The 15,472-nt window shown below is 37.9% G+C and overlaps 1 protein-coding gene across 3 annotated transcripts in view; it reads left to right on the top strand.

Annotated features, from left to right (window-relative positions):
- Positions 1–2,186: 2,186 nt before the first annotated feature.
- LOC311092006 (potassium channel, voltage gated eag related subfamily H, member 7) overlaps positions 2,187–15,472 on the top strand; it is a gene marked incomplete at its 3' end in the record, with an annotated part of 69,536 nt that continues 56,250 nt past the window's right edge. For all 3 annotated transcript variants that reach the window (XM_084128231.1, XM_084128230.1, XM_084128229.1), the window contains exons 1-2: positions 2,187–2,503; positions 3,699–3,929. In XM_084128231.1, coding sequence (XP_083984357.1) covers positions 2,428–2,503; positions 3,699–3,929 — 307 coding nt within the window. In that variant the 5' untranslated portion in view covers positions 2,187–2,427. The remainder of the gene's footprint in view (positions 2,504–3,698; positions 3,930–15,472) is intronic.

Genomic DNA, 15,472 nt, shown 5'->3' with positions numbered 1-15,472 from the left:
CAGAATTACACATTCAACTAAACCAATTTCCACACTAGCACAACCTATAAATAACAAATCACACACATTATCTTACAAACTCTCTCCTCTTTCCTTCCCTTTCCATCTAGTTGTTTTAACAATTGACAGAAATCGAATTGGATTTTGGAGTATTATGTATTTGTATTATGCATTTGAAATACTGAGAAACTACAACTTGGTTTCCCGCAGTGGCTCAAACACTGACAAACACACATGCACACTGGCACGCATACATACACACACACGTGTCTCCTTATGTGCCAGTAAACCTCTCCATTACATTGGAGCAGACATTACCACAGGGGTCTGTGTCACTTTCTAAGTTTCATTCTTGTGAATATTGCATACAGTTGAATATTGATGAGTTGCACTGATAATTAATGAAGGAAAAGGCTAGTTTTCTGAAAGTGCTTCACTAGATAAATCACTTTATTGATTTATTTATTCAGTCCCAAAGCATGTCTGACACTTTCTCTCTCACACATTCAACATAAACTTGACAGTTGGACAAGACAGTTGGACAGTTTAACAAGAACATGCGCATCATTCACAAAGACGCACACTTACTGAAGAAAATTGGTTTGTTTCATATTATATTCATATTATCATTAATTGACACAAACTCACAAATGTTAGATTGTGAGATTCCCTCAGTGCATTCTTTTAACACTGGCTTGACATAATGGCAACACCATCTCAAGGGATTCCAACAGGTGAACAAAAGAATCGAGGCCTATGTGCACTGTTTGTGTGGTGTTGTTGTTGCTCTTTTTTCACCAAAGCAGAATGATTTCTGAAGTAAGACCGGAGTAATGGCTGCTGAAAATTCAGCTTTGCATCACAGGAATAAATTACATTTATATTACAATAGAAAATACAAAATATATTTCAATAGAAAAGTATTATTTTAAATTGTAATGATATTTCACAATATTTCTGTATTTGGATTGAATAAATGCAGCCTTGGTTGGCAGCATACGTGAATTTCAAAAACATTAAAAAACCTTACTGACCACAAACTTTCGAATAATGGTGTATCTATCACATTTTGTTTACTGCGTTGTTCACTTTTTTTGTACTACTTTTGTTGCCAGCAGGTCAGCTCCATTATGCATTCTAATGCATTCTAGTGCATGTTATCACCACTAGATGCCAGCACTGATTTATTCTCATTTTATCTCTCCCTCGGCGGGGTTTTCCTCATTTCCATGACATCAGAGGTCACTGAGACGCGTTAATGATCTCTTAACAAACATTTAATTGCAGTTAACCAGTCAGCGAGTAAGTGACGGAAAGTGCTGACGTGATTTCTTTGTGTTGCAGTTGAATAAACTTGAATATGGATAAGGACTTACATTGCTTAAATAAACATAATTCTATCTTTAGATATTCCTCAAAAGAGAGTGTATTTAGGTGGATCTACACAAACGTATTACTACATTGTTCCAGTAGGCGGTGATACTGTGTTAGATATCAGTTGTCCAAATTGGCTTTTTTAAACAAAGAAACGTTAGATTTTTTCCTTCAAATTTCCCTTATTTCTTATAGTCTACTTCCTCCGACTTTTTTTTTTTTTTTTTTTTTTTTGGGCTTCCTGATAGTCTTTTATTGAAAGTTCAGTTGGTCATTTTTTGCTATTATTATGAAGGCTGTATGTTATTTCATAAAACACATTTCTGTTGCCTAAATTAGCCAAATGTGAAATCTTCCTCTCTTTCTGTAAGTTTATTTTTTAACTTTAACGTCGAGATTTATATCATTTCAACAGGAGTATTTCCAGCACCATGGACAGTCCCAAATTTACCACACATGCGAATAAGCACTTTGAAGGGCCGAATCCATTTTACTATTACTCTTGTTTGGCACGTTAAAGTTTTGCCATAGCATTTTATGCATAAACACGCTATCTAATTGATAGATCTAAATCACACTGTAATTGACCTGTCTAACTTAGTAGCAGCCGCTCTTAATTTCACTGTCATGGAAATCCTACGTGTTGTGTTGTTTGACGTGGTTAGCGGATAGCGATCCGTGTGAACTGTGCCCTCCTCCAGGGCTTCTCTCGCGCATCTCGTTGCACAGTGTCGCGCGAGGGCTCCTCGCGGAGAGACAGACGTCACTGCTGTCAGTTTGTGGCCATTCGTCACATTGGTGGGGTTCAGTTCGATTGAGATGCTGCTCAAAGCAGAGCGCCTCGTTTTCTCGTCTTTCGTTTTAAACGACTAACGGTGAAGACCAAAACGGGAATGAATAACGGAAAGCGACAATCTAGAGGTGGAAAGAAGGAGAAGACGTCGCCGGAATGATCCCCAAAGAGACGCGTTTCCTCGCGCTGCGCTCGTGAAGCTCAAAGGATTCAAAGGGGCGCGCGATCGAGCGGCTCTCGCACACAGCCAGCCGTCAATCATGCCCGTGCGACGAGGTCACGTCGCGCCACAGAACACATTTCTCGGGATTATTATCCGCAAATTCGAGGGTCAAAGTGAGTGTCACCTTCCAGATGTTGCAGTAATGTTTGTTTACTTAATTGCAACAATAAAAGCTGCATGTTTGGCGATTCAGTCGTGGTTTTGTTAGTGTGACCTCTAAATAGTGAGAATTTACCTCCACGTAACGCTACTGACACGAGTAGCGTAGGCTACAACTTGTTTAATCCTTTCTCCGATGTCCAAACTTAGAAATGGATACTTTGATTTATTAGTGCTGTTCTGTTACCGTAAACATTGATTATTTAAGTGGTTAACAGCGCAATAGATTTTGGATAGTGTTTGGACTCTTTCTCCATTAGACTTTATAGGTAGGAAACTGTCCATTAATGTTGTTCAGTGTTCGGCTAACTTCATGTCAGCACTTGAAAAATGTAACTTACCGTTTGTGATGTGTTTGAGTGTTAATGTTTACTCGCAGTCGCACTATACCACAGGCACTCAGTTGAGTTGTCCACTGCCAAAATCTCACTCTTCCATGTGTTACTGTCTCTGCTGGTTTCTCTCAAACAAAACTGTTATAGAAGGACAGTTTCTGGTAGACAACATGGAGGACACAAGCAAGCATAAAGGTTTTTGACTAAACATAGGCGTAAGGTGTTAGTTTGAGACGTCTATACATTTGTTGACATGACCATATGTGCAAAATGTTCCTTAATCAGGAATATTCTGGGTTCAGGTAATCTCAGTCAGTGTTGATTACCAGATTTACTACCACAAAAAAATAAAAAAATGAGAATTTAAAAGAAATGTGAAAACTTATTTAATCTTGTTATTCATACTATTTGATCTGTAAATCTGTTTAAATAATCTTTACACTCATTTCAGGGTTTAGGATTGCATTGCCATGGTGATACATTTGGGAAATTAGACATAATTTTACAGGGAAAAAAGTTAGTAAACAATTATGTTTTCACTCTAAAATCATGGCAACAATGCATATTGTGTCTATACTTTTGAAACAGTAAGTTTTCTTTGTACAAATTAGACTTATACACTTCTAATGTACTGTAAGGTGCTCGCTGTAAATCCGATTTTAGTTTTTAGTTAGTTTTTTCACAAGTGCTCCTAAGGCAGTATAAGTAACACTTTTATGAAAGCTTTAAGAATGGTTTACTCTATATCCTTTCACCTCAGCTCCCTTTACATACTTTCTTTATCCCAATAACTCTTTTCTGCCCATTTCTACAGACAAGAGATTTGTCATAGCAAATGCACGCGTCCAGAACTGTGCCATCATCTACTGCAATGATGCCTTCTGTGAGATGACCGGGTTTTCCAGGCCGGACGTCATGCAGAAGCCGTGCACCTGCGACTTCCTGCATGGACAGCTGACCAAGCGGCATGCTATTTCGCAGGTAGCACAGGCTCTCCTGGGCTCGGAGGAACGCAAAGTGGAGATCACCTACCACCGCAAGGACGGTGAGTGTGTGAGCTTTACATGTTTATAGTAGTTCAATGAACTTGAGAAAGTCTGTGGGTTGAGTTTACTAAATGTTACTCTGTACATTAATGTTTTGGTTAAAATAACCTCCGTTTAACTCTGGTGCTCTTTGCATGTCAGGCAGAAATGATAGATTTTATTTTTTCAATGAAATGAATGTACTATATTTTAGTTCGATTATGCTTTTTATTTAATTTTGTATTTTTAGGGGATTTGATGGTACCTAATTATATTTACGTTGTATTTATAATCCATTTATTCACTTTTTGAGCGTAGAGCTGAAAATTAAATTTCCAATTTAAATTGTCATTAATCTTGAATGCTTTAGAGCACAGACTTAAGTTTGATCTCTCTGAGATATCTCGGGGCTATCTGAGATGGCTGACCAATGACAGACAGGAAGTGAAACATGTTTAAAAACAATAATTTTTGAAATTCCATTTGGTGATGGTTTTGCGGAAATGCATTCAAATTGTTTAATGCACAACTAGCCGTGGATTATCTTGCTTATAACATGGTCATTTGTCAACATTGACAACTTAAAGGTGTTATTGATGTTTGCAGTGCAATATTTGACCAGAAGGGTACAATTGATGGTTATTTTCGTCAGTTACGGCTCGTTAGATCAAGAGATAAAGTAGTGCGTAAGATTACATTTATTTGAATGAATGAATTCTAGCATTTATTTGAATTAATTATCGAGAGAGATGAGAGATGCGTACCTGCGCCTTTTCAGCATCTCTCTCGCTCTCTTTATTAACAATGAATCTGTGAGTTTAATTAAAATAGCGATGTCTAAAACCCCCTTGTTGCTGAGAAATATAATGTAGCGATTCAGTATCAAAGCTATTGTCTAAAGCTAAAAGTCGCAGGGCGGCGTTGATAAGTTTTTGTGCTCCTGAATGTTTCTCTGTGTGCGTAGCGATATCTCCACTTTCTGTGTGCGAGTATGTGTGTGTGCGCTTCAATGCAATTCAGTGCAGCGCATTATTATAGAACTGTCTCTTGCTGTGAAAAGCATATGCACTGAGGATTTTTTATTTCTTCTATAAGAAAATTGTGATTGTGTATTTACTTTTTCGGTAAATACACAAATGTGCTGTTCACACAAGCAAATGTGTTGCGCCTTTTTTGTCACGGTTTGGGGTTGAGGAGATGAGGCGAGGACTTAAACGCAGAAGAAATAAAGGCTTTTATTAAGCAAAAAATAAAACTAAATACAAACAAAACTACCCCGAGGGGGAAGACTTGACTTGACTTGACTTGACTTGACTTGACTTGACTTGACTTGACTTGACTTGACTTGACTTGACTTGACTTGAAACACACAAGGGTAAACATACAACGTACATGTGACAACGAACCAGCACAGGACTGAAAACACAAGGAGAATAAATAGGGAGCAAAACAAGGCTGATAACGAGGGTGGACAGGTGGGGCAAATTAATCATTAATCAGATAACAAGATGGGAGGAGCTAGACAATCGACAGGAGAGCACATGGCACAAGGAAACATACATGACAAGCCATATGCTCACACAAAACAGGACATGAACACGCAGCCAATGAGAACACTCATAAGCCACTTGTTCACACAAAACATGACAACATGAAAGCACACAGCTAGTGTAAAACACAAGCTGTGTGCTACACAGCACAAGACAAAACATGACATGAAAGGACAGGACACAACAACACGTGCAGACCAAAGAGCGTACGAGAAACCGCACGCTCACGTGACAAGACAGAGCACACGAGAACGAGCGAAAGCTCATCCCGTGCGCTCACAACAGAAAACAAACAGGTGGATGTCTAAATCCCGACACAGAACTGAAACCAAACTAGACCGATGTGCCGGGATCCAAACACCAATGCCCCGCACATGCAACAAGACACGTAGACAAGTGAGTGCACGGCTCGAGCACGCTCGAAACCGCGCACTCTGACAAAGACGAGACAAAATCAGGAGTGTCAGAGCTCTGTCACAAAACCAAGAAATAAACTAGACAGAAGTGACAGAACCCTGACATTTTTACTGTTAAGGGACCATTCATACATCAGCACCAAAATACCATTAAGCTCTGTGTTGTCACTCATCTGAAATGACCTTTAAACACTGCGCTGTTGTCTTCATCTGCCTTTTAGTTTCATCTGCCCAATTTGAGAATTTCTTTAGACTAGAGTGACAGGCTGATCACACAGAACCTGTTTTTGCTCTTAAAAACAAAAGAGGCTGCATAATATTATCCAGTAGTATACACCTGCAGAGCCATAACTGATGAATGGGGAAGGCAGGGTCTCAAGATGCATTTTGAAAAACGCGGTGATCTTGCTTGAGATGCGGCACAATGGGCAAAGACATTCAACTTGCACATGTTTACACTGAAAAACAATTAAAAAGCAGCAGAAATTACTGTACATTGCATCTGAACTTTATGATTGGTCCAAAGCAGTCTTCTTACGTTTCCGGCGGGAAAGTGACGTCAGTGCATACCCTCTATTGGCAAATCAAGCAAACACCATTGTTGCAAAATAAAATATTGCTGGTTCCTCTATTCATATATAATATTTTTAACTGTCGAGTCAGCTAATTAAAAAAAAACAAAAAAAAAACAAAGGAGGGAGTATTCATCAGGATATGGTCATATATGCTCTGAGAGAAAAAAACTAAACAAATGTCCTCTACATTGGACAAAATTAATTGATGAGTGCCTGGAGATAATATTAATTAATACATTATTTTACATTATAACATTTCAGGTCTGAATCTGTTTTTAGAGCAAATGCTGAAAACTTTTTTTTTTTCCCAAGATAATTTCTTCAGCATCTAGCATATTGAATCTCTTGTACAACCAAGCTTCCTTACAACAGCACAAACAGGCCCCCTGTCCACCCGCTGAGAATTCTCTCAACTCAATATTCTTCTTATTCTCAATATTCTCAATATTCTATACACTTCTTATATTCTCCCCATCTCTCAAAAGTTGATTCTCTAAAGAACCATATCAGGAGACTTTATCTGCTTATGTGCAATGTATGTCTTAACCACAACTATTACACTCACTCACAATTGAAAGTGTAAACTTGTAATAGTGCATTATCCAAACAGGATATAATGCATTAGAGCAATCATATATCATTAATCCCCTTTAAAAATTCAGTAGCAGTTTAAGAGTCTTTTTAATAGTTTCTAACTGAAGTGCTACATTTCATTCATATAATCCTGTCAATCATAATGCTAGCAGCATAAAAAGCACCTGCAATTTATCTGACATCCCCTCTCCATTAAACTCCCTGGCTTTTCTTCATAGTCATGTCCCAGGGGGAACTTTGAGCTACTATTTCTAGACCTCACTTTGTCAACAAAATCTGTCAACTCTGTTCTGAATGCCTCTTAGATATCATAAGTACTAATTGACTTGTCATTATGCAGGTTTCCACCCTAGAGACCGCATATAAATTCACTTCTCTCTCTGAGGTGTAAATGAGGCTGCTCTCCTCTCGCTGAGACACAGCACAGCATGTTCTGGACCTACTCTTTATTTTTTGTTGTGATTTTAGTGGGTTCTACTGTGAATGCATTAAACTGTGAACGATGAGCAGGTGCATGTAGCATTTTTAGAACGCCTCTGTCTTTCTCTCTCTGATTTCTTACCTTCTTCATTTTTCATCCTTCTATTCAATTACTTACAAAACAAAATAAAGATTAAAATTTAGTATTTAGTTAGAGTTTAGTATCCTTATGTCTTTTTAGAATCTTTTTAAGCTTAGTTCACTTGTTTATATGTTTTTAGAATTTCATCTATATAGAATGGTGCATTTGTCTTATACATTACAATAGAACTTCTATTAGGATATGTATGTATATCCATGTGTAACAGCTTCTTGAACAAGAAAAAATGTAGGGTGGGGCTTCATTTTGTCCATCAAGAATTAATTGGATCATTTGATGGTTGTCGTTTGCTATTGCTGCAATCTCATGTGAGTGACAGATTGTCCCATTATGGTGCAGTGAGAAATGTCTTATCAGTTAATCATTACTCATAATCATTATTTTGATTTAAATCTAGGGCACGTGAATTAAGAAAAAGTATGATGTGCACTGCATAGATAAATCATTTATAATAAATACTGCAATATTCCATTTGAGAAAAAACAACAACAACAAAAAACAGGAATTGTCCATTTTGATTTAATGGTGACTTTAAGGCTTAATTAACACCGAAACCAGAAACGCGTTTCTTTTTTGAAACTGGATGTCATGTAACATTCAAAATTAATCACTTTTAAACTAAACACAATCTGTAGGTGAAAACCACAATGACTCACAATGTCACTTAATTTCTATTTGAATACGACAGTTTATGGATGGATAAAGCCTGCGGAACTTGTTACATTTGCTATATTCATCACACAGTATTAATGAAAATTAAGTTTTGAATGTCAAATTGTGAGTGAAAATAAATGTAAGAAAAATTACATTTAAAAAATCATTTTGCTGCTCTTATTGCATGAACACATTAAAAATATCAGATAGCATATTTCAGTTTTAATCTAGCTAATTATCACTCATTCAGTTTAATATATAAATTAAATTATAATACTGAAGTAAGAAATTATTGAATTTATTGTACAAATGGGTGTGGAAAATATAACTTCAAATACTTAATGCCGTTGTGCATATTGAGCCGTATAACAGTTTTTTTTTTATTAGAAGAGGGTTCTTTGCTGAACCTAGAAGTTGCTGCTAAAAAAACACTGAATAACCATTGAGTGTGTGGTCATATTAGATGATTCCACACCGCTTATTCCATTTGACACACACACACACACACACACATGGTTAGGTGCTCATGAGAATGGGTCATGCCTTATTTAGCATTTATATTGCAGTAGAATGTGATAGCCCTGCATAATTCTTCTGAGACTTCCTGTCTGAGCATTGGCACTATTATCCTACACTGCTGGCTTGGCAAATTCCCTGCTGCAAAGGATTTCATTCAACAAGAATACAATTCAGCTAAACCCATTTCTTGCAGCATTTTTGCATTCAGCTTTTGTACGTTTTCATGTTGCAAATACATTACACACAATCCTCCTCTCTTCAGGGTGCTCTTTTCTGTATGTAACATTTAACAAATTCTGGTTTCAACTCAAGTCCTTTATAAGCTGTTCTTGAATAAGTCAATTAGTCTTTTAAAAACAAATAAATTGAGATTGTGTTAGCAATAGCTGAAATAGGGAGATTCAAAATAATTCCTTCGTTAATAATTCGTTACTCAGAACTTTATTATATTAAATATTAATCAAAAATGATTCACACCTTCACAAAATCCAAACATTCAGTGTAAGAATTTATAATTATTTATAATGAGTTTTATTTGATTCGGAGCTTATGTAGTGTTTTGACTTCGACATCCCAACTGCATTTTACCGCAAACTTGCGACTAGTTAACTTTCTGAAGAAGGTGCAATCACTTGTTTGCTAAGGGGTCAAAATTCTTGTTTTTCCTGGGTCAAAACTGGTCTTCGGTGGTGGCCGAAGGACACTGTCTGTCATCCTTTTTTTTTTTTTTTTTAAAGCTGTGATTTTACCACTGGTTTGATTTGTTTACATTAGTTAATGTATTAAGCTAACTAACATGAACCATGAGCAATACATTTGTTACAGTATTTATTCATCTTTGTTAATCTTAGTTAATAAAAATACAGCTGTTCATTGTTTGTTCATATTAATTCACAGTGCATTAGGCTAACTAATGTTAGCCAATGCAACTTTTGATTTCAATAATGTAGGCTAATAGTAAATGATGAAATTAACATTAATAAAGATTAATAAATGCTGTAGAAGTGCATGTAAACTAATGTAGTTAACTAGAGTTTAATAAATGGAAGCTTATTGTAAAGTGTTACCGATTTGTTATACACGGATTCAGATGTCTTGTGAGTTCAGTGTTGGACAGATCAGTTGTTTTAACCATTCATTAAATGGAATCGGTTCAAAGGAGTCATTAGTTCGCGAATCGGATGTGTCATTAGCGGACCACGGCACGCGTTGTGTGATTATCCCGGCAGTTTAGGACATCGCACAAGATTTGTGTCAACAGTGAAAACATTGAATCACTGGATAGGTTTTTTTTTGTTTATTCAAAGTGTTTTTTATTTCAGCTGAATGTGTGGAATGCTTTTCAGAGAAGATAAGGCAACGTTTTTTTAGCACAATTCACACCCAGCGGTAATTCAGGGAAAAAATCTCTGAATGCTCCACGTGAACTTCGGTCTTCCGATCTTTTACCATCATGTCAATTCTCAATAGATTTTGATTAATATGCGCGAGGGAGCGAGAGAGAGCAAGACAGTTTGAAGACGGTGAGAGTGCGCGCGCGGCCGGGGCTCTCTCTCTCTGATCGTTCTTTCAGTAACATGCGCCCTGTCACAAGCGCAGCAATCATCTACATCACTCACCGATCAAATAAGGCTTTGGCGGGACAAAAATTCGCTTTGGCGGCCGAGACTGAGGGAGAGCAGGGAAAGTAAATGCAGCTGAACGAATACGCTGCGTGTTTTAAATAGCATTAAAAAAAATTAATAACGAAACGCAATATGTGGTGGCCGGTGTTGATTCTGTGGCGCACCGCCACAAATTATTCTATGTGTGGGAAACACTGACATGATAGCATCATGCAGTTGCTGCAGATTTGTCTGGCACGAATCCATGATACAAATCTTCTGTTCCACCACAACCCAAAGGAGCTCTATTGGATTGAGATCTGGAGACATCTGTGGCATTTAAACAACGCTCAATTGGTACTAAGGGGCCCACAGTGTGCCAAGAAAATATCCCCCACACAATTACACCACCAGCAGCAGCCTGAATGGTTGATACTAGGCAGGGTGGATCCATGCTTTCATGATATTTACGCCAAATTCTCACCCTGCCATCTGAAGGAGCCTTTCTATCAGCTGGCCATTCTCATCTGACTTCTGGTATCAACAAAGCATTTTCTCCTACAGAACTGCTGCACATTGAATATTTTCTCTCTTTTGGACCATTGTCTGTAAACCCTAGAGATGGTTGTGTGTGAATATCCTAGTAGATCAGTAAATACTCGGACCAGCCCGTCTAACGCCAACAACCATGCCACATTCAAAGTCGCTTAAAGGGCATATTGCAGGTTAGAGTACCCAGTGAGCCAATGTATAGAAAAATAATGTAGGAACTAGATTTAAATATAAATATATACTTATAAAACGCTATTTAGGCTTCTGGAGTCGTTTTTTGTGAGAAAATATTACTTCCACATCTGAAAACCGCCAAACCGGAAGTGACGTAACAGGAGGGAGTGCTATAAAAGTAAGCAATAGGAAAGCAATGGATCACAATGACAGTTCGTACGCTGAGGAAATTGTAGCCTAAATGTTTACTCATATGACAGACCTCAGCCAGATCATTATGCACCTGCTATGCAGCCAAGAAAGCAGGACAGGCCAGGATTAGACAGAACAATGGTCAGAGCAGACCAATTGATTTGTGGTGTGAGGAGAACAGGGCAGGTGTCTTGGTGAGAGACCAGTGTTAGCGACTATAGCCTATGTATAACACTATGCTCAGATCACAATATTATATAGATTATTATATGGTATATAATAAATAATAAATAATAAATAAATAATAATGTATAATAAATAATAATAATATTATATGGTATTTTCATACAAGGTTATATATTAATTTTGAAGAAAAAAAACCTGCAATATGCCCTTTAAATCACCTTTCTTCCCCATTCTATTGCTCAGTTTGAGCTTCAGCAGATCATCTTGATCATGTCTACATGTCTAAATGCATTGAATTGCTGCCATGTGATTAGCTGTACTGTTAGACATTTTAAAGGGCTTTTACAGTAACTTACTGGCAAATAAATCCTCTGGATTTATATTCACAAAGAATCTTCAGGCAACAGAAAATTAATGGGGGAAAAATATAAGCAGCCAAAGAATACATATAAGGTGACTGCAAAACCCAGGTGCTGCTCCAAAACGTAGGCCACCTTTGCTCACCATCACAGCTCTCTTTACGACAACACAGACACAGGTTGATTCCTTAAAACAGGCGTTTAATTCTATAGGCTATCAGCTCCTCTTGTTTACGCCATGAGAACTGTATTCGTAAATGAACATAGTACAAACACATCAGCAGATTATACAATACATAGTCTAAAAGTAAACGAGATACAAAATGATGCTTTTAATACATTAAGCAAGTGAAACAAATACCTCGTTGGCTGCTTGTTATGAAAAAAGGGCATTGAGTCCTTAGTTTTATGAAAATCCTCTTTACCATCTGCTTGACTTAAGACAGCAATAATTTTAAAATTAAAAGCAACTTAGCAGAGCCTATTGAGGCGTCCGCTCATCATCAGTCCATCGAGGGGTGACTTAGTAGTTCTAAAGTAATGTATTCATGCGCCTTATGTTTTAAAGAGCAACAAATGAATTTGCATCACAATTACATTTTAAATTGTACCTCAAATATTGCATGAAATTATGGATTTATTTATGAAGTAATTATTGAACAAATACATAGAATGTTTATACAACAGCACTTACACCGAGATAAATGTGTTCCCTGAAAAACAATAATTAGAAGTTACACACTTTTAAAAGGTATACCCATATGGAATACACAAACCTCTCAAAATCATAGACAAGTCTTCACTTACCAAGAATTATCATGCTTGGTAGTATTCAGCACACAAAGACAATGAAATACAGGAAACAGTCTTTAATTCAATAATCCAACTTAGAAAACACCAGCAAACGCAGGAGTAAACACAACCAACAATTGACTACACCGAACAATGAACTCCAGAAACACAGGGCTTAAATACAAACAAACAAACTAGGAAACCTGTTCAAATCATGACAGGGAGACCGAACAGAACTAAATCAAAACACACTGAACAAAACCATGAACCTGACAGTACGTCCCCCCGGGAAAGGCATGTCCTCATGCCGTAAAAGGTCCAACTGAGGAGGGAGGGCGGGGGCTCTGGAGGAGCATGTTGAACAGGAGATCTGTACTGGGGTAGGCAGAATCTGTTCTACGGGGGAGTGGAGGGTGGGAAGAGCCAGGCTCAGGAGGATCAAGATAGGAACCCAGAGTCCAGCCAGGCCGATGCCCCATGGTGGAGTCAAAGGAAGGGAAGAGCCGTGGTGGAGATTTGGCTGTCAACACCAGGGGGACAATGGATGGAGATGGAGCCGCTGGAGGTGGAGACCCAGGTGTAGCTGACTAGACGAAAAAGTCCATGTGACATCGATGGCTCTGGAGACGAACGTCCGAGGTGGAGCCAGGAAGCCAGAAAAAGGGAAAAAGGAAACTTTAGGCTGGGTGGGACCAGCAGGGATGGGATAGATAGGGGAATTACTTCCTCAAAACGTTCCAAACACTTTCCAGATGCCAGGCTGAACTCATCCACAGCGACAGGGTTGTGGGCGGGGGTTCTCTCCATGCCCTCAAACTCCACAAGCGGTCCCTCTGTGACACACACTGTTGCCTGCTCACGCACCTGGTCAGACTCTCTGTGTGGCTCAGGCTCCAGGGCGTTCTCTCATTCCGTCCTCATTACAGGCTGGGGCTCGCTTGGTCCCCTCAGTCACGTTGAATTTTCTCCTTAGCATAAAGGTTGAGAGGTCTATCTATCATGGTTTTCCATGTTTGTAGAGTTAGTTCATGGAGTAAATATATAGGCTATAATCTGTGTGTATACACGGCTTTTTAAAAAAATGGTGGGTTCTGGTGTTTTGCATGTGTTTGGCCAATCAGCGCGCACTTACGTCACTGGTTGTTCTATTGTGCTGGGTTAAACCCTACTCTGAAGTAGGAGCTAATTTAGTTCCCCCACAAGGTGTTCCTAAAACTAAAATCATTCCCAGTTCCTGCGGTGCAAACACGCCAAAAAGCAGGTATTTCCGCCATCTAGTGACTGTGAAAATGTTCCTCCTGTGCAGAAAGCAAGCATAAATAACAAGGAGAACTAATGAGATAATTAACAGAACAGTTAAATGGAAACAGTAGCTGATGGAACAAACTAGGAAACCAGATTAAATCATGACAGGGAGACAGAACAGAACTAAATCAAAACAAACTGATCAAAACAATAAACGCAATAATTTTTGTTCTTGCCTTATTAAAGTTATGAATTGTGACCAAGTATAATTTTTGAGGTTTTTGTTTGTGAGTTAATAAATGGTCTTGACTCATGACTGTATATTGTCAGATTAGGAAATGTTTGGAAAAGTGACGCATGACTCTTTGCACTGTGCTCACTAATGAACATATGCTGTCATGTTGCCCTGCAGGCCGCTCTATATGATTAATGAGCTGTGTTTATTAACACACAGCTCCACCAATCAGCACACAGCTCCATGTACCAGTCATTTTAAAGACTGAACAAAACCATGTCAAATGCTTTATAAATGCTACTAGTATAGAAATGAGGTGATGAATGGCAAATAATGAAGATCTGTTCAAACATTTAAATTCCGTTCCAACATCTGGCTCAATTATTCACTTTTTTCCAAATTCAGTTCCTCTGAAGACATAATCATCTGGATTTACTTCTTAATGAAATTGGAATTATCCGCATGTGTGCCTCTGTATCTTATATCTTAATTCTATGAAAATGAAATCTGTCGATACAGATCCTCTTTCTATTATGAGCAGATTAAAAGTTACAGTTTCACTTTGGCACAGACAGAAGAGAGAGGAGGACACACACACACAGGCAGAGGTATTTATAGCTCTTGTGCTTTTGGTGTGATGTTTGGAGTCTCTGCTCAGGGGAACAGAGATAGAGACTGCACTGCTGTACTGTTAACCCACAGCAATATAGCAAGAACAAACCCCATCAGCACTAGTCATTATAATTATAATTATTATTATTATTATTACCAAGAATGAAACATGCTTTGTCAGATTATGAATGCTTTTAGCACTCTGCAAAAAGAAAAATAATATTAAAAGTTTGTTTGTTTAAACACTGATTCATTTTATCCCTATCAACACATATATACTTTCTGGCAGACTACAAACCTGGTCTCATTACCATGAGCAGATTTAGAGAAGCACTGAACAGATGAGTGTTAGAGCTCTGTAAAGAGATACAGATAGTCATTCTGATACTGAACCCATGAGCTCCACAGTCAGATGGGGATTTTGTTAACATGTCAGGCCTCATCTTTAGTCTGTCACCATTATGTTCTGTTAGTGTTATCATCATGGACTTTTAGTTTGTTTTCATTCTCATAATGAGTTCCTTTGTTCAGTTTTCCCGCTCCTCGTGTTCATTGGTTTGAGCTGTGTTCTATTAATATCCTTGTTTGTGTTTGATATATAAGTTGATCCCTCACATTCATTCTTTGTTCGGTCTACGTTGCATTTAGTGTATGTTGCCCTTCCTGTCTGATTATTATTTTTCATCATCATTATTAAACTTCATATTGAAACTTTATTCTTCAT

The sequence above is a fragment of the Abramis brama genome, assembly GCF_963993115.1.
Source record: "Abramis brama genome assembly, chromosome: 11".
Lineage (NCBI taxonomy): Eukaryota > Metazoa > Chordata > Actinopteri > Cypriniformes > Leuciscidae > Abramis > Abramis brama.
The sequence above is the reverse complement of the archived record's forward strand: the minus strand, read 5'-3'. Positions and strand labels throughout refer to the sequence as shown.